General features: G+C 36.8%; 3 protein-coding genes and 1 pseudogene across 6 annotated transcripts; 2 read left to right on the plus strand and 2 right to left on the minus strand.

Moving 5' to 3' along the window:
• Nucleotides 1–69: 69 nt before the first annotated feature.
• On the minus strand, nt 70–5,213 carry LOC125213553 (protein FAR1-RELATED SEQUENCE 3-like). 4 transcript variants are annotated; one of them, XM_048114165.1, is made up of 6 exons: nt 5,011–5,213; nt 2,068–4,575; nt 1,900–1,983; nt 1,586–1,735; nt 1,132–1,242; nt 70–494 (listed from the first exon to the last, which is right to left on the minus strand). In XM_048114165.1, the coding sequence occupies exons 2-5, from the start codon at nt 4,330–4,332 to the stop codon at nt 1,135–1,137; spliced, it is 2,607 nt and encodes an 868-aa protein (XP_047970122.1). In that variant the 5' UTR covers nt 4,333–4,575; nt 5,011–5,213; the 3' UTR covers nt 70–494; nt 1,132–1,134. The 4 variants fall into 4 exon arrangements, 1 of the variants encoding a protein (XP_047970122.1); XR_007174963.1 differs by lacking the exon at nt 70–494 and having other exon boundaries at nt 1,586–1,739; XR_007174964.1 differs by lacking the exons at nt 70–494; nt 1,132–1,242 and having other exon boundaries at nt 1,594–1,735; nt 2,088–4,575.
• Nucleotides 5,214–6,948: 1,735 nt separating this feature from the next.
• Nucleotides 6,949–10,117, plus strand: LOC125211922 (annotated as a pseudogene).
• Nucleotides 10,118–13,236: 3,119 nt separating this feature from the next.
• LOC125211920 (cytochrome P450 98A2-like) lies at nt 13,237–15,547 on the plus strand. The gene is made up of 2 exons (XM_048111882.1): nt 13,237–13,797; nt 14,388–15,547. Exons 1-2 carry the CDS (start codon nt 13,299–13,301, stop codon nt 15,407–15,409), a joined length of 1,521 nt encoding a protein of 506 aa, XP_047967839.1. The 5' UTR covers nt 13,237–13,298; the 3' UTR covers nt 15,410–15,547.
• Nucleotides 15,548–15,644: 97 nt separating this feature from the next.
• Nucleotides 15,645–19,558, minus strand: LOC125211921 (dr1-associated corepressor homolog). Its single transcript, XM_048111883.1, has 6 exons — nt 19,224–19,558; nt 17,818–17,890; nt 17,640–17,733; nt 16,485–16,598; nt 16,349–16,406; nt 15,645–16,231 (listed from the first exon to the last, which is right to left on the minus strand). The coding sequence occupies exons 1-6, from the start codon at nt 19,254–19,256 to the stop codon at nt 15,770–15,772; spliced, it is 834 nt and encodes a 277-aa protein (XP_047967840.1). The 5' UTR covers nt 19,257–19,558; the 3' UTR covers nt 15,645–15,769.
• Between the last annotated feature and the right edge of the window lie 1,219 nt (nt 19,559–20,777).

Here is a 20,777-nt window from a genome sequence, read left to right on the forward strand (position 1 = left end):
TAATAATAGACGAGGAGAATACTTATTGGTTGTCAAAAGCTTAGAGCAACCACTACTACGTAAAATCAGTTGCAACAAATGAATATAGAATATAATTATGAAATTATTTCCTACTGTGTCCACTACATTCGTTCTACAATTGGCATTGGAGTATCAAGCTTAAGAATAGTGATTGTGTGATCTCGCTCATATCTACAAACAAAATGAGGCTACCAGAAGCTGTGTAGCTTATACAAGAATGAGTCACATAATATAGTAAACCTAAACCTATGATACTGCTTATGAGGAAGATGAAAAAGTGATCTACAGATTGTGTTTAGAGAAGAAACGGAAAATAAGTAGTAGTGGTAACTAGAGTAAATAGTGGTCATCCAACAACGATATCTGGAAAAGGTCATCAAGATTAGTGAACAAACCTTTTGTTGGCTGCTACATGTACATTTATGCATTCTAACTCGGACAAGTTCAAATGGCCTTTATGATCACACTGCATGCTGTATGGTACAGAATTCATCGATCAAATTATGACAGAGAGTAGTTCCTCACAAAATGTGTCTAAAGTAAATTGAAGGTTCAACATCAAATAAGATTAAGTACACATGCTAAAAAGAATATTGTTATGCTGAAAAAAACTGGAGAGATGTGTTAACTGCAAAAAAAAGGGGGGGCTGCACATGCAGTGTTTAAAAAAGTTGTGCTGTAATTGCAAATTTCGGTAAGTTTATGATGTTTAAACAATACCCTCTAAATATATAAAATGCCACTTTTCACCTAATGTTCAAGAAATGATTAAATTTGGAATGCCATAGGAGTGTGCATGATCTCATTAATGGTCGAACCAAACAGACCCCAAGAATTTGGTTAATCTAACAAAAATGCAATAAAATGAAGTTTGGAAACAACCAATGGGTTGAGGATGCTTGACGGGGACCAGAACTGCAATAGTTTTATGATAGAGAATGAGACGGCCTTTACTCCTATCATTTTATTTATCATTATATTAGACAGTTCAACTTTATTTCAACATGCTTCAAAGTAAGGTGTGGATATTGAATGAGAGAAAGGGGTGTGGATGTGCATTTAGATGTACTGTCGCGTGCCCATATATGCATGAGAGAGTGAGAGGCTTACTTGTCATAGTTGCTGTCTGATATAAGCCATTGATCTTAACATTGAACCAAGAGTATCTTTTGAAACTTGAAATTTGACCTCTGCTTCTCCAGTTGTGGAGGCATCCTGGAGCTGGAAGGCAAAAATAGGATTTAACTAGGACCGTCTGATTAACACAGCTGAAGTAACACTTGCAACCATAACAGATTCCTTTTTATTGGTTTTATGTGCTAGGGGGTGTTAGGGGGATAGGGGGAGGATAAGTGGGATACTGTTCATGCATATGGGGAGGATGAAGAGATAAATCCCACTGTGGAAGTGGAAAAAATATAATTCTCCTGTTTGTGGTATCAAAGAGAGTACGAAAAGTGGAGAGTAGTGGTAAAGTAGAGCCGCACAAGATCAGAAAAATGAAACCATTGCTTCACATAATACTTTTGACTGATAGAAGTGGATCCCAGACAGAAGAAAACACCTTTAGATTGATGACAGCAACCTTGTTAGCTGGTGCTGAGAGCTGCTGACTTATGTAAGCCATGGATTTCAACATTGGCTCCAGCGTGGTTCTTGTAAGTCTAAACTGCACCTCAGTTTCTCCTGAGGGAGCCTTGCCATAATCCTGGAGCTGCCTTGGGCAAAAAATATGTAGATATAAGAGAAATGCACTTGGCAAAGTTATTATAAGGTAGTATTATGAGATGAAAACAAAGAAACGGAGCTACCTGAAAGCTCATGACCAGAAATGATGAAAAAGTGGAAAATGAATATATTTAACAAAGCAATGCACACCTTCAAATTGATAAGAGCCACTTTATTTGTTGTGGTCTTGTTCTCAATAACCCACGTCATGGACTTAAAACAAGTGAGCACCACCTACAATGCAGAAATAATAAGAAAAAACACATAAGATACCCCCAGATAAAACTGATAAATCTAAAAACAAATAATATTCCATACTGTGTTATCAGCAAGCACACCATCACGATTTATAGCCAAAGGGGCCAAAGTTGGCTGGCCCAAATCAGCAGCTTGGACTCCAGCATCATTAAGATTAAAGCGAGTAGGCAAAGCATCCTGCCAGGGCCATAATGATGGGATCATATCAGGAGTCGTTACGGAAGCTTTCTTGTTACCAGTATCCTGGGAATTTCCACTGCTCTGATATGTAGCAGGCTTGTTTTTTGCTACAATTTTTTTCACCAGGGCAATCTTCCTGACGCCTTCTTGTAATGCCTCAACAGCTGCACTGTAGGTCTCTGCAGCAATGGCTCCTTCCTCAGCAAACTTTAGTGCTTGTCGACAAAGATTATTCAAACGAACTGTGAGTGATTCCACACAGACACCCGTATCTTGCTCGTCCAACAAACCAGCTCTTGCATCCTGAGTCCACCTCTTTAATATGTACTGAGACGGAACCGTGAGAACATTTGTGACAGTAAAGACAGTTAATATGTGTCTACATAGAACCCCCGAATACTCAAACATCTGGCAACTGCAACTTGCATTCATTTCTGCAACATCTAATATGACGCTGTAAGCCTTGTAATCATGCTCATACTTAGCCACCCTAAATTTACTTATTGCACCATCACCATCAATCTTATTGGCAGTGTGTACAAAAGTTTCTACTAGTTCTTCTTGAAACTTTTCAAAAACCTTTTTTGTATATAAATTAGCTGCCTGCTGTTCCATTGGAGATGGTGTCTTCAGTACAGGAGTTGTACTAATTGTGTAGTAATCTGCTTCTATTTCCCTTTCTAAAAGATTCTCCAAAGCACGTTCGTACTGCTTGAAGAACATGGGTATTGTCGTCTGCTGGTTCACATAACCATCAAAGAAGGAGCTTACACCATGGTTTGATGAAAGTGCAGCGAAAAAGGTGTCACGAAAATAAACAGGAGCCCACTGTTTCCTAGCTTTATATACGGCTTGAAGCCACTCATTTTTCTGGATATCATACTTTTCAAGTATAGAACTCCACGAAGATTCAAAATCCTCAACCGTCTCAGAAAAGTTGATGCAGCTATAAAGCTCTCCATAAAAAGAAGGACGAGCAAGGTATATGTGAGCCAATCTTTCTTGGCCTTCTCTTAAGATATGCCACTTGCAAATGCAATGACGAGCTTCTGGGAATACCTGATTCACCGCTACCTTGATGGCCCTATCTTGGTCAGTTTTTATGGAAACAGGAGGCCGGTTGTTCATAGCTGACAGCCAAGTTTTGAACACCCAAGCAAACGAAGCTTCTGATTCATCGAATAGAAGAGCACAGCCGAATAAAACCATTTGTCCATGATTATTTACTCCAGTGAAAGGAGCAAACGGGACCTGAAACTGGTTAGGTCTATACATTGTGTCAAAAGTAACTGCATCACCAAAGTGACTATAAGCTGACCTTGATCTAGCATCAGCCCAGAAAACATTGCTCAAGCGATTGTCGTCATCAAGCTGTATAGCATAAAAAAATCCAGGATTTTCAGCCTGCATTTTCCTGAAATAAGTGAGAAGGTCGTGAGCATCTCTTCCTAGAGATCTTCTTCGACTAGAAGGTTGAACATACTGCAGTGGCATCACTGGAACAGAGCTCATAGTGGTCCGGTGTGTTTCTACACAGGGTGCAGTACGACCAGCCGAGATTGTTTCTGCAGGAGACATATTCTTTGCAACAGGATTAGCCCCTAAAGGTGATGTGTTCCTCATGACAAGATTGGAATCATAAAATACATGGTTTCCATCCACAGACACCATAACATCGTTTTGGTTATCAGATGTCTCAGGTACGCCATTCTTTGTTGTTCCAGCAAAATGCCTGTGCGGTCTATGGGAATGCACCTTGCCGGGGCTCAAAATAGAATGATTATGATCCTCAACAAACTTTGTCACAACCCAAGTGTCAGGATCTTTACTCTCTATTTGAAGCATGGCATTGCAGCTTTCAACATTCTTTCTCTTGAAAATCTCGCTGGAGCAGAAAAATTCCCAAGAAACAATCGGACCGTCAGGCTTATTACGGGTATATTGACCAACATGAGTGCTAAAGCCCACTCGCCTGGCATACGAATCATAAAACTCCCTTGCAGCTTCTTGAGATTCAAACTCCATATTAACATACGGTTTCTTATTGCCAGCATCAGCTTCACTGGTAGAAATTCCATTTAAACTTTCAGCCTCATCATCTCCATGTTGGGTTGGAGCTCCCCTACTTTTTTTCTTTTTCTCCATATCTACCTACACAACTTCATTACCCATCTCATCAAACAAATTATACCAGCAGAAATTTCAAACGCTTGTTAGTTTATCTGTACGCTGACCCGTGGTGGGAGCGGAAGGGGGTGATCAAAGGCCCAAGGTAACGCAACTAATTTCAACCATAACAATTGTTAGTTCCTTCCTCTGTATGTGCTCAACAAAAAAGCACTACCTCCAGGCTCCATGTTAAGAGACACAGAAGAAAATACTGTCGAACTGCAAGCAAAGTGAAGACTAAATATTATGACTGGTTTAACCACTTGACATATAATAAACTTCAATTCACTCTTTCAGTCATATGAATCTGAACATGCCGCAATGAGAGATAAATTCGCCCATCAATTTCAAATATCCATGCTCAACAAAGTTTCCACATATAAAATTGACTAAATTCAAATCGCCCCTTCGATTAATCGCCAGAGCTCATTACAGACTATTGCACAGTAACTAAGAGGCATTAATTTCTGTTGGTACAAGATGAATTATCGTATCATTGACGGATCAGAAACCCTCAAACGCCCAAAATGTGCTATAATTTATCTTTCTATGAAATTGGAAACGCAAATTTGTGCAGGATAGGTTAAAGCATTTCCCTTGAGCATTCAATCAACACGTAGTGAAATGCAAAAATGTTAATTTAAAATTTGTCACCTGGATTTATTCCACTCTGAGAATTGCAACGCCTCGATAATTCAACACCGTGAAAATTTGCCCTCTCTGTGTAGCGCGAGCCCACTCTGGGAATGGGCTAGTGTCTGTTATCTGGGAGAAGATTTCTTCAATTGCTCGACACTAATTCCATGGAGTTGGAAATTATCGATTTTCATTCTTTATTTGTTTGTAAACACTGTACTTGTGATTTTATGATAATGAAATTTAATCGTGATTTATATCCTTTAACAAAGTTTTTATGGTCATTACATTTATACAAATTTTCTTAACTAAATTAATTTTATTAGTTGAAATTAATATTACAATTTTAATTACTTTCGTACCTTTTGCGATTTTATTTTGATAAGTACATTATTAGAAATTTAGAATATTATACGGGCTGTACATTAACCAATTTATGTATTGTAAAAGGAAAATTGGAAATTGGTCGTATCTTATTTTCCTGGTTCAAGTGGTCGATTTAATGGATATGCGTAATTGGTTTAGTTTTTCTTATTTTAAAATATTGCACTCGGTTTAGTATCGTACAAATTAAAATAATATTGGTGGTTGAATTAGAAAATTAGTTTTACATCAATACTAAAATTGTTTTTCTAGTTGCATCGTATTTAATTGCAAACGAAAAAACCAAGAACTTTTTTTATATTTAATTACTATTATCAAAAGTGTTTTTATGCTACCATGGTTATAGGATCACATAATCCATTGCAATCATATTCAATACGTCCAACGCTTACAATAATGTACTAAAATATAATTAGATTAAATAACATCACAGTGACAGACATATTATTGATCGCACTTGTTCCTTTCTTCATATAAATATCTGGTAAGCCCCATATTTCGGATTATTATGATTCCGTAGTTACAGGGATCGAATACTATAAAACTATTTAAATTCTATTTTATTTTATAGTTATAGGAAAGTCTATATGCCATGTTTTTTTTATATTCCAATTTATTGCTTAATCCTTATGCCATATATCGTGCAAAACGAATCTTATTTGAATTTCATTAAACATAACATTCAATTAATTTTTGAGCGAATTATGAAAAAGATATTTATTCTATTAATTTACTCATGTGTGCTGTTTTGAAAAGTATTGACATTTTGGTATTTATAAATTTTCTTAAATATATTGAATCGCAAAATTCTAATTTTCTTTCTGAAAAACAATGACAGAATATTAAACGCAAAGTTATAATTTTTGTTAATTATTTTATTTTTATAAAATGAAATTTTTAGATGATTCCCAAAACCATGTTGTAGACATGTAATGTAACATTACTTGTAGACCTTATCTGAATCTGACAATTTCTACTCTCATTTCATTAGTACTACTATCATTTTATTTTTTGTCTGATGTTTTTTATGATAAAAAACAATTCATTTACTCTCTTTCTACATCAACTAAACCTACTTTATATTTAATTAATTTTGTTGAATTACTAAAATTTAATTTTACACGAGAAACGCGAGGGAGTATAATGAAAAGTAATAATGTAAAGTGAAATAGTGCATTCCTAAATTAGGCAATAGTAGAGGGAGAGTACGACTCCCTTAAACGAAGATTGCGAGCTGTACTCTGCTTCCATTTTCAGATAATTCGCCAACTATTTTTTTCACACACATACTATGTGAATACATACACTTCTATATATAGCTCCTGCTTCCTCTTACTATTCCACTTTTTCCTCCATTTCTACTTCTACCATTCCCTAATTCCCCCCTCTCTTTCCTTTCTCGCCTCAATCCTCCCGCAATCAAGTAATTCCTCTGCTCAATTCCCTACCTTGATCCGCGCTATTCGATTTTATCATCCACCACAATTACGAATTTGAAGAAGCTGAGAATTAGTAACAAATCTGGAATTGGAATTCTAAATGTTTGGAATTATTAGGTCAACATGTGAATTTTGCATGCATTTATTAGCTTCAATAAATGAACTACGGATCATCGTTGTTGTTTCCTTATTTGGTTAATACTGTTGCGTTGGTAGTAATGGTTAGATTAAATATACTACAGCTATATGTTTATTTATTTTAAAAAAGTGATTATTTCCGATTAGCTGTGTCGTGTGTTCATTAATTGAATGTTGATCTCGCATTAATTTAGAGTAGTTGATTCATTTAGTTTTGATGTTGGGTGTTTTGAGTTTCTGGGCGGCGATATGAATCTGTCAACATCTATTTATGTTGTGTTATTACTTTTCATTTCCATGGTATAAATGTGAATTACACATGCTATATAGTATTAGTAGCCATGGATGTATTTAATAACTCAACATTTTTCTGCATATTGTATCAATAGTTTGATTTGTTGATTTCTTCGATTTTATAGCTGCTTTGTGGATTATAAGGTCTGTTAGATGTGCTTGAGCAAATGGGCCACAGCAGTACTGCTGAGAGTGAAGATGGCGTGCTCTCTGCTGATTCACCTCTGAGTAACGATGGCGATAATTTTGGTGGAAGCTCTAGTGGGGGCATTGTTCTGAAGAAAGGGCCGTGGACAGCGGCTGAGGATGCGATTTTAGTCGAGTACGTGAAGAAGCATGGAGAAGGAAATTGGAATGCAGTTCAGAAGCATACTGGGCTTGCACGTTGTGGTAAAAGCTGCCGGTTGAGGTGGGCTAATCACTTGAGACCTAACCTGAAAAAAGGAGCATTTACATCAGAAGAAGAGCGGATTATAATCGAGCTTCATGCCAAAATGGGGAACAAATGGGCGCGAATGGCAGCACACGTAAGCTTCAAGCTTCACTTTAACTACTTTGTGGATATTTCTGCCGTTATCTAGAACCTTAATATATTTGATTGGATAGTAAAACATATTGGAAAGACTCCCATGGTGTTTTTTTGAAGATTGAACTGTTGTAGTTTGTTGTTCTTATATGAACTGTTGTAGTTTGTTGTTCTTATATGATGGTTGCATCAAATAGCTGATATGTGCTCTGTTTTGAGACTCCTAGCATGTAAACGCATACATATAGTGTGAGATCAAAATTTCTGCTGGCCTTTTAAAGAGTTATAACTTAAGCATCGGGAGCTAGTCTATGTGAAAAATGGTGGGTTAGTTCCCATTAGCATGTATTTTTGGGCTTGTAGTTGGTGTTTATATTGCCCTTCATTTAAAAGACAGGTCACCATCTAATACACACTTTTCCACTTGACATCTCTCTGGTGAAAAGACAGATAAAGCTAAAACACTGTAATTATTTTTTGATGAATTTTTCCAAGTATCATGAAATGAATAATTGCCCTCGATGGTAGTAGATATGAAGATGGTAACTCTATGGCATTCTGATTATAGAATTAAGTAATTAACATAGCGATGCATGGCTGCCATAGAACTGCTGTATGCAGATAGTTTTTATGGGTTAAAGAAGGAAAAACGAAAAGAGAAGAATGTATTTCGTACTTGGTAGGTTAAGATAACTTAAGGAATTGCATATCATCCTCTGTTTTTTTTATATAATGGGCCTTTGCACGTTCAGATGTAATGTGCTTTGAGGTTCCAATAATTTTTTAATTCTTTCCTGGGATCTTTACTTTTTCTCCTCTAATTTCAGTTGCCAGGGAGGACAGACAATGAGATAAAGAACTATTGGAATACTCGAATAAAAAGGCGTCAACGGGCCGGTTTATCCCTTTATCCTCCTGATTTATGCCTACAATCGCTACCAGAGAATCAGCAACAACATAGTTCGCCCAGGATATATGATGGAGATAAAGCATGTGATATTTTGCAAAGTAATGGTTACTGGGCACCTAATATCATGTTTGATAGTTTAAACAATTTAAGATATGCACCAGCAATTCCAGGTATTCCTGGCAGCGTATCAATGGGTAACGGTTTTGCTTCTCCTCACTCTTATGGTTTTATCCCTCAAACAATAGGAGTCTCTGGACAGGCTCGAGAACCAGATGAGCCTATGTCAGACTATGGAAGTGGTGGTGTTAATGAGGCACCTATGTTTAGCAGGACTCAAACTGATAGTTGTGTCAACAAATCATTTCAGTCCTTTGGTCTATGCTACCCTTATGACACTGACCACACCAAGAAACTGTTTTCGTCTGATGTCAATCCAGACACTCCTTTTATGTCAGATGTCACTTACTCCCCTTTTAAACAGGTACACTCCTACCACTGAAAGATCATTGGAAGACGATGTGACTAGTAAGTAGCTGCTGTTTCTCTATTGAAGTAACTCTATATTGATTATTTATGGAAAACTCGGATGCATTCAAGTAAATTAATTTCAGTCAAACTTGTATGATATTAGCTGTAGAAACTTGATACATATCCAACTTGTGACCAGTTTGATTTCTTAAATCAACTCTTTTAAGTTTGTCATAAATAGATTCTCTTAGGTTCTGCCCTTTTAGACGCGTCTCAGTATCATGATTCAGTCCTGGATGCTATTGCTTGATGCGTTTGTTTCAATTTGTTGCAGTCAAAAGTAGTAGAAATTAGCCTTAACATGACATCTATATGTGACCAATTCGGATTAACTTGCACTTCATCAAATTGCTAGCTCCGACGCTTAAAGTTTCTTAAGTCGACTCTTAAAGTTTTTCGACTATGATTATTTTGTGTCCTGCCCTTCTAGACTCGTCCTGGTATCATATTCAGTCATGGACGCTATTGTTGTCAACTATAAATGCATCATAAATTGTTTAATCTCTTTTTGTGTAGTGCACCATGTGAAGTCAGAAGTGTTCGATCCAAGTTGGATCCTGGATGGTGAAAGCAAAGTGGACTATTCGAGACCGGATGCTATGCTTGGATCATGCTGGGTCGAGCAGAGTGGACCGGCTTTGAAGCAGAGGGGCTCGACAACTGATTCTATCGCAGCTCTTCTGGGGGACACTTCTGCTTCTGCTTCAACTCGGGGCTTTACTTCGTGCTCGTGGAATAACTTGCCACCGGTCTGCCAAATCTCCGACATTCCATGAACCACTAAAACTCAATTTATAACATTGTTTTTTGCGATTTGCATGAACCAAGACGATTATCACAATAACTCTCTTGTATGATGAATTCCATTGGCGAAACTATCCCTACACATTTTGCCATTCTCAACCATATGTTGTGATGCTATCTTACAACATATATTATCACTGTCTTAGTTTTTGCACCAAGACTTGGCTTGGCTGTCACCTCGTTATCAATTTTTAGAATTGAATTTGACCAAGTTCAATGTTAACTAGGCTGAAGAATTTGTGCGTATTAGGTCATTATCAGATTGAAATGATAACAACCCATGACGGTAGAGCCAAATATGAATGTTACCCGAATAGAATTTGATCAGCTCGAATGAGTTATATAGACAGAAACAGATACGATACGACACGTCACGACCAAGGATGAACACAATAGTAAAATAGGAATGGAGATAAATAAAGTAATCACTAATAGTAATCAATAAGAACTTATAAACACTAACTAGTGTGCTGACTGTCACCATCCAATTTGGGAGATAAAGAACTGAAATAAATTGGCCTTTTATGGAGAGTAGGTTGTAAAATAATCCCAATAGTTTGAGATGGCTATTTATGGAGAATGGTTTGCAAAATAATTCCAATAGTTTAAGATGCGTACACGGCAAAAAACATTAGTCAAAGAAAAACAATTACTTTTACTCACAAACTTGTACTATCACCTATATAAAGTGAAATACATATTCTTGTACTCCATTTTAAGCGTGACAAATTAAATATTGGAAGTTATTCTTTGTTGTGTAAAGCAGTACCTCTCCGTGAATTAATACACTAACTCAAATTTATTATTTTATTTATTATATCATTTTTCGCTTTCAGAAGTAAATAAAATAAAAGTGTGACATCAACGACTTCATACTAAACGCATTTACTTCCATTATTGCGGCCATTCATTCATTCATATGAAAGATCGAGTGCCTTTTCTTTTGATCAAAAGTTGGAAGTCAATATTAAAAGAGGGTATAAACTATTTACACCAGAATCAAATCATTAGAGATTATAGCGGTATGAATAAAAAACAGAAATCCTTTACACGATCAAATAATCAAATCATTAGAGTGATAGCAAGAAAATAAAATAAGAAAGAAGACTGATAACGAATTGAATAAATAAAACCCACCGTCTAGATCTCAGAATATTAAACCATGCAGGCCTCATTTGATTATTTTTATCTACCAACATTTAATTTAAAAGAATTAAGAAGATTTAAATAATTATAGAGCTACTCATCAGATATTCGAGGCTCGTCTTGGAAAATGGTTGCTTGGAAATTCGGTATTAACGAGCTCATGGGCTCGAGCTCGATGATTTTATTGAACTGGGCTAAAAATGGATGGTACACGATTAGTTAGACTCGCGAACATATTCAAATTTGTTTGGTCGCAATTGCAAACACATTCGCAAGTCTTCAATTTAGCCAATACTTGCGTGAACTTTCAATTAATTAAGTTCGGATAACTTGTTGATTAAGATCACGTTTTGAGTACTTTTCGAGTCTTTTTTTAGCCTTTCAAAAGCTCAAGCACGAGCACTATTTATACGAATATCAAATGAGCAGAGCTCGAGCTTGCTAGTATTTGGCTCGGCTCCTTAACAGCCATAAATCGAAGTCCCATTAGATGAACTTATCTATGTCTTGTATGTTGTAAAAATTTATTTATGATTGTAGACACTGAAAATAGTTGTTATGGATCTTAATTTATTATAACACTTAGAAAAAAAGTTTATATAATTAAGATGGGTCTCATTTTATGAGATCCAACAGAATCGGATCGGATCTGAAATTGGAAAAAAAAAATAGAATGAATCTATATGTCAACTCTATTTAGATCATGATTGGATTGCCTAAAAAAATTAAAGGCGGACTTTACCGACGGACTGTTATTCGTTTATCGGCAAATTATCAATCGAACTACCAACGGAATGTGAGTGAGTTGAATGTGCCAGAACTAAATATTGATGGATCAAAATTTGCATTTAGTTAGATGCAGATGCTAATATTGATCAAACACACGTCGAAGAAGGAATGTAATCAAATGCAAACTCTAAATATTGTATAAACTTCAAACTTATGATTCAGACTGTTAGAAAATGTTAACAGATGACAAAACTGCAGCAACAGAATGTCAACACTATGTCAACGGCTGATGTTGTGTTAATATTGTGTTCACATTTTCTGTTGCTACTATTTTGTCATCTGTTGATATTTTTTAATGATCTAGATCATAGTTTAAAGTTTGTACATTATGTGAGTTTGCATTTTATTACTATTCCATCAAGTATATATCAATTGTGAGATGTAGGATAGACTTGACTCCCCACTCTAATATTACGTACGCGACACCAGGGGCGGATCTATGCATGCTTAAGGAGGGGCATTTTCCCCACCTTATATTTTCTCCCGTATATAAATATTATCTTTCATATAATTTATTTCTTTTAATTTTCAGTAAATGCCCCTCCTCAAGTTTTTAAATTATCTTAATTGATAAATTTGCTCCCGTCCCTACAAATTCCTGGCTCCACCCATGCACGACACGAAAAAAAAATATAGTACTCCCTCCGTTCCATAGTAATAGGGGCGTTTTTCCATTTCCATCCGTTCCATAGTAATAGAGTCATTTTCCTTTTTAGTAAAAGTCAACACATTTTTCCACACCTACTTTTTTCTCTCTTATTTTTTTCTATCTTCATCTCTCTACCTTTTTCATTTTCCACTTTATTCTCTCTTTACTTAACTCACCTAACACAATTTTTCTTAATCTTCGTACCGAAAAGTTTTATCTCCATCACTATGGAACGGAGGGAGTATAATATTGCGCTACTTTATATAGCACAGATATTATAATATTATATAATAAAAAATTTTCCAACATCATTAATGACACACCATGTGTTTTGGAGAGCTATGGAGTAATAAAAATATGATCAACCCCACCATTCTCGATCGTGAGGAAGTGTCGAAAGTTGGAAACAACAATAAGATACTAGATTTTTATGTCCTTCCCAAGATCTTGTATTTAACAAATTCAATGCAACAAAATTAGATAAAGAGGTAAAAATATTGAAATTCTTATCAAAATGCTCATAGCCTCCTACTATAAAATAGTAATTCAAAATAAGTAGACAGTTCATGATGAATATTCATCCTATGAGGCTTGAGCTAATGCATATTGACTAAACAAAATAATTAATTTTAACTTTATACCCTCATTATATAATCCTATGACAATTCACCTAACAAAGACTCCACTACCAACCTCCCAATGGCCCCTCTCCTCCTCGTCCTCGTCCTCATCCTCGTCCTTCCGATCCTCGTCCTCCTCCAGCACCTCTACTACCACCTCCGCTACCGCCTCCCACCGGGCCCAAAGCCATTACCCGTGGTGGGGAACCTCTACGAGGTGAATGGCACGGTCCGGTTCAGGCGGTTCGCGGAGTGGGCAGAGACGTACGGGCCCATAATCTCGGTGTGGATGGGGTCGACACTTAACGTGGTAGTGTCGAACCACGAGCTAGCGAGGGAGGTCCTGAAGGAGAAGGACCAACACCTAGCGGACCGGTTCCGGGACCGGTCCACGGCCCTGTTCAGCCGGGACGGGCAGGATCTGATATGGGCCGACTACGGGGCCCACTACGTGAAGGTGAGGAAAGTGTGCATGGTTGAGCTTTTTTCGCCAAAGAGGCTCGAGGCTTTGAGGCCCATTCGTGAGGATGAAGTCACCGCCATGGTTCACTCCATTTACAACGACTGCACTGCTCAAGGTATCATCATCATCATCATATTTATTTTTGAAAAATTAATCAAGACGTTTGTTAAATTATATTATTTGAGTTAATTAATTTTACTTGCTTTATATCGAATTGGTAAAAAAATAAAAACAGTCAATTATGTAAATGCCATCTTACTCATAGGTAGGGTAATTAAAAATTGAAATATCATCTTAGCACTGTCTTCTTCTTTTTTTCCGCATCTTAGCATTGTCTAAGAGAATGTGTAGTGCTCAAACATTTAAAAATTTTAAAAATCTTATAAAAAATTATGTCTTAAAATTTTTTAAGCGTATATGAAAAGAAATAGATACATGTGAAAATATAACAAAATAAAATTTTGACAAAATAGGGTAAATTTATACTCGTAGCTAATTAGAAGTATCTGTATCATGAATGACCTATGATTATTATTTGTAAGCATTACCTCTGTATGATTATGATTTGTAGGCAAAATACAATCACTGCATGATTAAAGAACTTTAAATCGTGGACAGATGGAGTATTTTTTTTTGGCACCTCTCGTCGTTGGAAAAATTCAATTTTAGCTCCCGAAAACTAATTTTCTGCGTCCGCCCGTGCAGGGGAGGCATTGCCACTAAGGAAGTATTTGGGAGCAGTTGCGTTCAACAACATCACTCGACTTGCATATGGGAAACGCTTCATTAACTCTCAAGGAGTAATAGACAAGCAAGGTGAGGAACTCCGGTCCATCTTCTCCGAAGGCATGAAAATCGTGGCTCCCTTAGACACCCTCGAGCACATCCCCTGGCTCCGTTGGATGTTCCCTCTCAACGAGAAAGCCTTCGCCAAAAACGAGGCGCGCCGCGACCGCTTCACGCACGAGATCATGGAGGAGCACGCCCGGGCCCGCCAAACCACCGGCGGGGCCACCCAGCAGCACTTCTGCGACGCCCTGGTCGCCCTCAAAGATAAATACGACTTGAGCGACGACACCATCGTGGTGCTCCTCTGGGACATGATCACCGCGGGGAAGGACGCGATTGCCATTTCGGTGGAGTGGGCCATGGCGGAGCTGGTCCGGAACCCGAGGGTCCTGGCGAAGGCCCGGGAGGAGCTGGACCGCGTGGTGGGGGGTGAGCGCGTGATGAGCGAGGAGGACTTTTCGAGGCTCCCTTACTTGCAGTGTGTGGTGAAGGAGGCGTTGAGGCTGCATCCCCCAACGCCTCTGATGCTACCCCACAGGGCTGGGGCCCATGTCAGGGTAGGCGGGTACGACATCCCTAAGGGGACGGTCGTGCATGTGAATGTCTGGGCCGTGGCACGGGACCCAGAGGTGTGGGAGAACCCGTTGGAATTTAGGCCGGAGAGGTTCTTGGAGAGCGATGTTGATATGAAGGGGCATGACTTTCGTCTACTCCCGTTTGGGGCGGGGAGGAGAGTGTGCCCCGGAGCGCAGCTCGGGATCTTCTTGGTGGCATCCATGGTAGGGCATCTGGTGCACCATTTCGAGTGGGAGAGTAAGGCAGAGATTGACATGAGAGAGAATCCTGGGATTGTTACCTACATGAAGACTCCATTGGAGGTTGTTGCTACTCCTAGATTACCTGACATTCTGTACAAACGCATCCCTGCGCCAATTTGATTGCTTTCAAAATTCTGGTTAATGAAGAATAATTTAAAGATCTTGTGAAGAGGGACCAATTGAACTGATTTTGTATTTTCACATTTTGTTATCCACTCTATGTTAAACTGGATATTAACTAGGATTTTATTGGTTTCCTACTGAGCTATGTTAAGATCAAGATTTTATCCAAGAATTCACTTTCTACTGAAATTGTAAATACAGCCAATTAAAACTGTAATAAGACAACTGAAAATGAAACAGAGAAGAAAACTAGTTAAGAGAAAGCAAATCAAATGTATATCCTACATGCCATCTTCATCCTATGTTTACAATCACCTATCCTAAACCCAAAGAAGATTAGCACTTTCCTTATCTACTCTAACCTTCTTCATCGTAATCTTCATCTTCTTCGTCCAGCCTCGAACTAAATTGCGTGAGGTGGATGGGGTCGATAGCCATCCTATCCGCTTCAGAAAGCCCGGGATGCTCTTCGACTTTTACATCAGATGGACCTGTTGATGATGTAGTGGCTACTACAGCTGTTGAAGCCGGTTTATCTGAGCTTTCATCGACTCCAGCATTGAGGTCGAAGTTCCTGGAGTCCGGGCCACCTTCTGGCACTTTGACATCTTCATTCAGAGGTTCGCTCTTGGGATTGATGTCCATTTGCCTCCCAGGGCTTGATTCATGTTTGATGCTTTGGTGAGGAATATTTGAGCTAGGCTCATTCTCGTGTCGAGGGATTTCTCTCTCTGCAGTTTTGCTGGCACGTCCCCGTCCTCGTCCTCTTCCCCTTCCTCTTCCCCTGCCAGTGCTAGTCCCGCGGGGAGTTTCTTGCGGCTGTTAATCATGAAGTTTCACGAAAAGAATTATTTTAGTTAATAGATTTCACATCATGCTATAAGAAATTACAGTTGCAAAGCAAGCGGTATTGTATCTCAAGGAAGCACATCATACCATATTGCTTCCTTTTGACTCTTCATCACTCTCATTCAATTCATTTGCTGCAACCTTTCTGGCAATAAAGTAAACAAATTTCATAAATATTTGTTGGTAAAAATTGGATACAGCCAAGAACCAGAAAAACTAGCACCTTCTTTTTGATGTATCAGCAGCAGCAGTGGCATCAGAACTACCATAGTCAGGAACCTTGCTAACAACTTCCCTCAGGAAATCAAACACATTATAACTGTGCACACAGTGCTTTCTGCATATGTAGAGACAAATTAGGAAATGCAGTCAACTGTAGGTTTCTAAACATGGCTAATTTTTATAGTTCTGATGCACAAATAAAATGGAAAACACTCTGCAAAATAGCAAGTTCCCTGGCTTCCCCCCCAACTATGTACAAAGCTGACTCACAACTAGGCTATGCCCATGCTTTTCTTATCTAAAGTTTTTTCCAGCTAGGACCAAGTTCAACTTATCCATGCAATTTTGTTCTCAAGAAACTGACTAAAAGATGCGACAAGACTAACACAGTACATATGGCACATCAAGTATTTTTTGAAATTATGCAAATAACGGAATTTGTAAGTTCTTCTTTGATTAGAATTTTAACACCAAACATACAAATGAGAAAAAATGCATAAAAAGTAGTACTATGACTTCGATAAATAAGCTTTGAACAACAACTTTCATGAGGTCCATTTTTAATCCATGGACTGAAAGGCATCCCCTTTCAAAACCCTAATAACAGATAACAAGATATAAATGTAAATGATGTAGGAGAAGTAGCTGCCAAAACGAACAACTACAATTAAAGTAATGATCAGCATAAGCAAAATTGCTTTAAGATAGTAGAAGCAATTTATGTAAATCTTTGAAATGGTGAAATCAGCAACCTTCTTGCACAAATAAATGCATTCTGAATCCATTTAGTAATTTGTCATGCCAGCAGACTGCTGATAAAGTCAAAAGTGGAATGAAGTAAGTGGCGATGTGGCATATCGTTACAATGCCTACTTTGGCCAGATAAAGAGACAACAATAATGGAGCACAAAATGATTATTATTTGCAATAAACCAAGTTACACTAAAGAACAATTCCAAGCAGAAACTTGTCCCAAACAACAGTTTTAAAAGCATGTAAACGTCTCTTAATTGCCATTAAGCAGCTTTTTAAGTCCACCACATTTCCTAGAAGTTTAGAGCTATAACAGCATGCAAGGTCAATATATGTATAGAGCGAGCAATCAAGGAATTAAGTTAAATAGGTAATATTGATAAATAATCAAAACTTCACTCACAAATGCAGTGAACTAACAGTCTTTGCCCCTCTCTGCACAGTTATATCATATGTTCGGTCACAAAGATCTTGCAGAAATAACTCCAAAGCTTTGGCTGCAGCAGTATGGCACAGAACACACAGATTAGGTTTCAGCAATTATGTGTAAGATGATAGTACAACAATATATCAATACTTACAGACTAAAACAGGTACTGCCATTGCAATCTTCCCAACATCCTCATCAGCTTGCATAATCTTTTTAATACGAGCCTGACAAAAACAATTTTGTAGAATATAAATAAAACTTTGGAGATGTTAATTTGTCATATATGCCATGAAATTACTAACGCCAAATCAAGCAACTCTAGAAATTAGTTAGACCAGAATAGGACAACACATAATAAATAAGTCATGATCAAGCATAGCATGTAAAGTTTCATGCTAGTAAGTTACTGTAATTGAGATTATTTTCTAAGACTACACAAATGAAATATTGCATACGATCATTTATGAGAACCAACAATATATGAAGATTATGTGTTAGTGACAATGTACAAGAGCATACACTACCTTGAAGAATCAAGTGCCAAGCTATGGCTCTTAGCAAATAGCAAGTCTCTTAAGTTTTTTGCCAATTTAATACAGCTCTAGGCATGAACAGCAGTATATCCTAGAAATACAAAGTATGGACCTAACAACCACCAAGCCACCTAGTTCTCAAACTTCCATAGCAAACCAGACATGACAAAAAAAATTCCTAACAATCCAGATTATGCTCATTAACCAGTTTGGCAGATTTCAGTGAAACACTCCTAGAATCAGTCAAAATTATCAGTCGGTCAGCTTGTAAGGTCATATGATCCCATCTGAGACAGGTGGGAGGGTATTGAATGAACCGCTTACATACAGACGGGCCTTCAGGAAATTGATCCCTTCTTAATCTTCCATCTAGATATAAGCTCTTGAAAGTTTTTGATAAATAAACTCCCAAGCAGCTTATAAGCTTCAGAATAAGCCCCAAAAATGTAACTTTGGAACTTCCTCAACCCCAATTTACTTAAACATAAACTTATAAGCAACAAAAATTTCACATAAACAATAGACCTGTGATTTATTATTTTCAATATTCACGCTTTCAATTTCATCTCTCTCTTAATTTTCTCAACTCTAATTTATAATCCTCTCTTTAGCTAGTAAGCCCAATTGTCCAGCCACTTTCATAACTTGTAAGCTCTTAAGACATACTCCATCTTATAAGGCTCTTAAAACATCATATAAGCTCTCTAAAATAAACTCTGCCAACACCCCCTTAAACTACTTCAAATGATAGGGCAAATTGTCTGACCTGAAATTCATTATCATATCCCACCTAAAGTAGGGCTTAAAACACACACACACAGAGACATACTGTATTAGTGCAAAAATTGGTACGCAAACAAGGAAAAACTCTAAAATTGAAAGGGGGATTTGAAATATCAAATGAGAGATTGCACGAACCAAAATTACGTGAACAGTTGACAAACGCTACACTTGAAAATTCTCAAACAAAGAAAGACAGAAGCTGGAAATGTGGAGAGAATTAATTGGAAAAAGATGAACTTACAGCGGGGAAACGAGTATCGAGCTTCTTCCTCATGGCGCTCTCAGATTTCTTCCGCCATAAACCAAATTTAAAAGGTATAAAAATAACTCAAACTACGACTACACTACAGGAAAAAAAATATTAATTTACACCATAAATCTTTAACCTAATCGAACCACATCAGTAAAAATTGGGATCGGAAAAAACTTCGCAACAAGTAAAGAAAACACCGAATTAAAAGGAAAAAAGAAGAAGAACAAATCAAATCAATGATAAAACCAATGATTGGACGGTTCAGATCCGGAAATGAGATCCTATATTCCAATTCCTTAGTAGTTCGACAAAATATTTTATACAAGAAAAATCAAAGTCGAAAGAAAAAAAAATAGTTTTGGGATGTACAACTGATAAAGCATCGCGTACTAGGATATGGAAGTCTTGACCTTTTCTTCGATACGGATTACGGAGTAGTATTATAATTTACAAATAATTAAATGTAGAATAAATGTGAATTAGAAGAATATGACATGTGGATAATATTAGTAGTAGTTCTTTAACTCATTTTTTTCGTTTACAATGATTGATGAATTTAATTTTAATAGATCTAAATTAGGAATAGTACTATCTTTTTTTTTCTTTTTGGATACCTAACTAGTGATAGTATTCAATAATTTTAGTCCACACTCTATATTAGTAATTTTTTCTATGGAGAATGGGATTAGTTTGAAAGTATAATGATTACACTAATTTTCAATTTGTTTGACTTTTGTCACAGCTTTTTAACTTCAATTTTTAAAAATATATACTACACTTCGTATAAATTAAACAAGCTTGGACACAGTAATACAAGCCAATTGACTGACTTAACTTAGAAATAATTAATTCTAAGGTAAACTTTGTAATTAGATTTTGGAAAATAGGATTTGCATTTTTTAATCTCTGAAGATGGAAAAATTACATTTTTAAATTTTGAACAATAAAAAATCACATATTAAGTGTACGAGTCATTTTTATCTTTCATTATTATTGTATAATAAAGATATGTACTGTGGTAATTATTTTCGTTATTTTTTCTCTTAAAATGCGTACACCTTTAATGCACCCAAATTATTCTAGACTCATATAAAATATAAGAAATTTTAATTAACAATTACTTTTTTGAAAAATATGAAATTTATTGACTAGGTATTCTTGGTATAGAAATAAAGTTGATCACAACAAATATACTGATATTTGGTGCTTCTAGTATTTATGGCAACGAAGCTATTTTCACAAAATAAAGAAAATAATTTAAGATTGTAGTATCTACCATTACAGTTGTGCCTCCTATTAAAATATGACTAAAGTCCCGTTTTGGTCCTTAATATATGGCAATTTTTTTATTTTGGTCCATAACATTATCTTTTGAATTATTTGGTCCTTAACAAATAAAAATCGGTCACATTTGGTCCGAAATTGACGGAGCTGTTAAAAGTTAACGGTCAACGAATTTTAAATCAATTTTGACCGGATTAAGAGTTTTAATTATGTTTAATTAATGTCTAATAACTAATTAACCAAAATCTGAAAAATTAC

This window comes from Salvia hispanica, chromosome 3 (genome assembly GCF_023119035.1).
Source record: "Salvia hispanica cultivar TCC Black 2014 chromosome 3, UniMelb_Shisp_WGS_1.0, whole genome shotgun sequence".
Lineage (NCBI taxonomy): Eukaryota > Viridiplantae > Streptophyta > Magnoliopsida > Lamiales > Lamiaceae > Salvia > Salvia hispanica.

Coding starts and splice junctions, on each gene's coding strand:
- LOC125213553 (XM_048114165.1), bottom strand. CDS start 4,332: ATGGAGAAAAAGAAAAAAAGTAGGGGAGCTCCAACCCAACATGGAGAT. Junction 1,984..2,067: donor GTGTGCTTGCTGATAACACA/GTATGGAATATT, acceptor TCTGCATTGTAG/GTGGTGCTCACTTGTTTTAA. Junction 1,736..1,899: donor TGGCTCTTATCAATTTGAAG/GTGTGCATTGCT, acceptor TGCCCAAGGCAG/CTCCAGGATTATGGCAAGGC.
- LOC125211921 (XM_048111883.1), bottom strand. CDS start 19,256: ATGAGGAAGAAGCTCGATACTCGTTTCCCCGCT. Junction 16,407..16,484: donor GCTGATACATCAAAAAGAAG/GTGCTAGTTTTT, acceptor CTTTATTGCCAG/AAAGGTTGCAGCAAATGAAT. Junction 16,232..16,348: donor AGTCAAAAGGAAGCAATATG/GTATGATGTGCT, acceptor CATGATTAACAG/CCGCAAGAAACTCCCCGCGG.
- LOC125211920 (XM_048111882.1), top strand. CDS start 13,299: ATGGCCCCTCTCCTCCTCGTCCTCGTCCTCATCCTCGTCCTTCCGATC. Junction 13,798..14,387: donor CAACGACTGCACTGCTCAAG/GTATCATCATCA, acceptor CCGCCCGTGCAG/GGGAGGCATTGCCACTAAGG.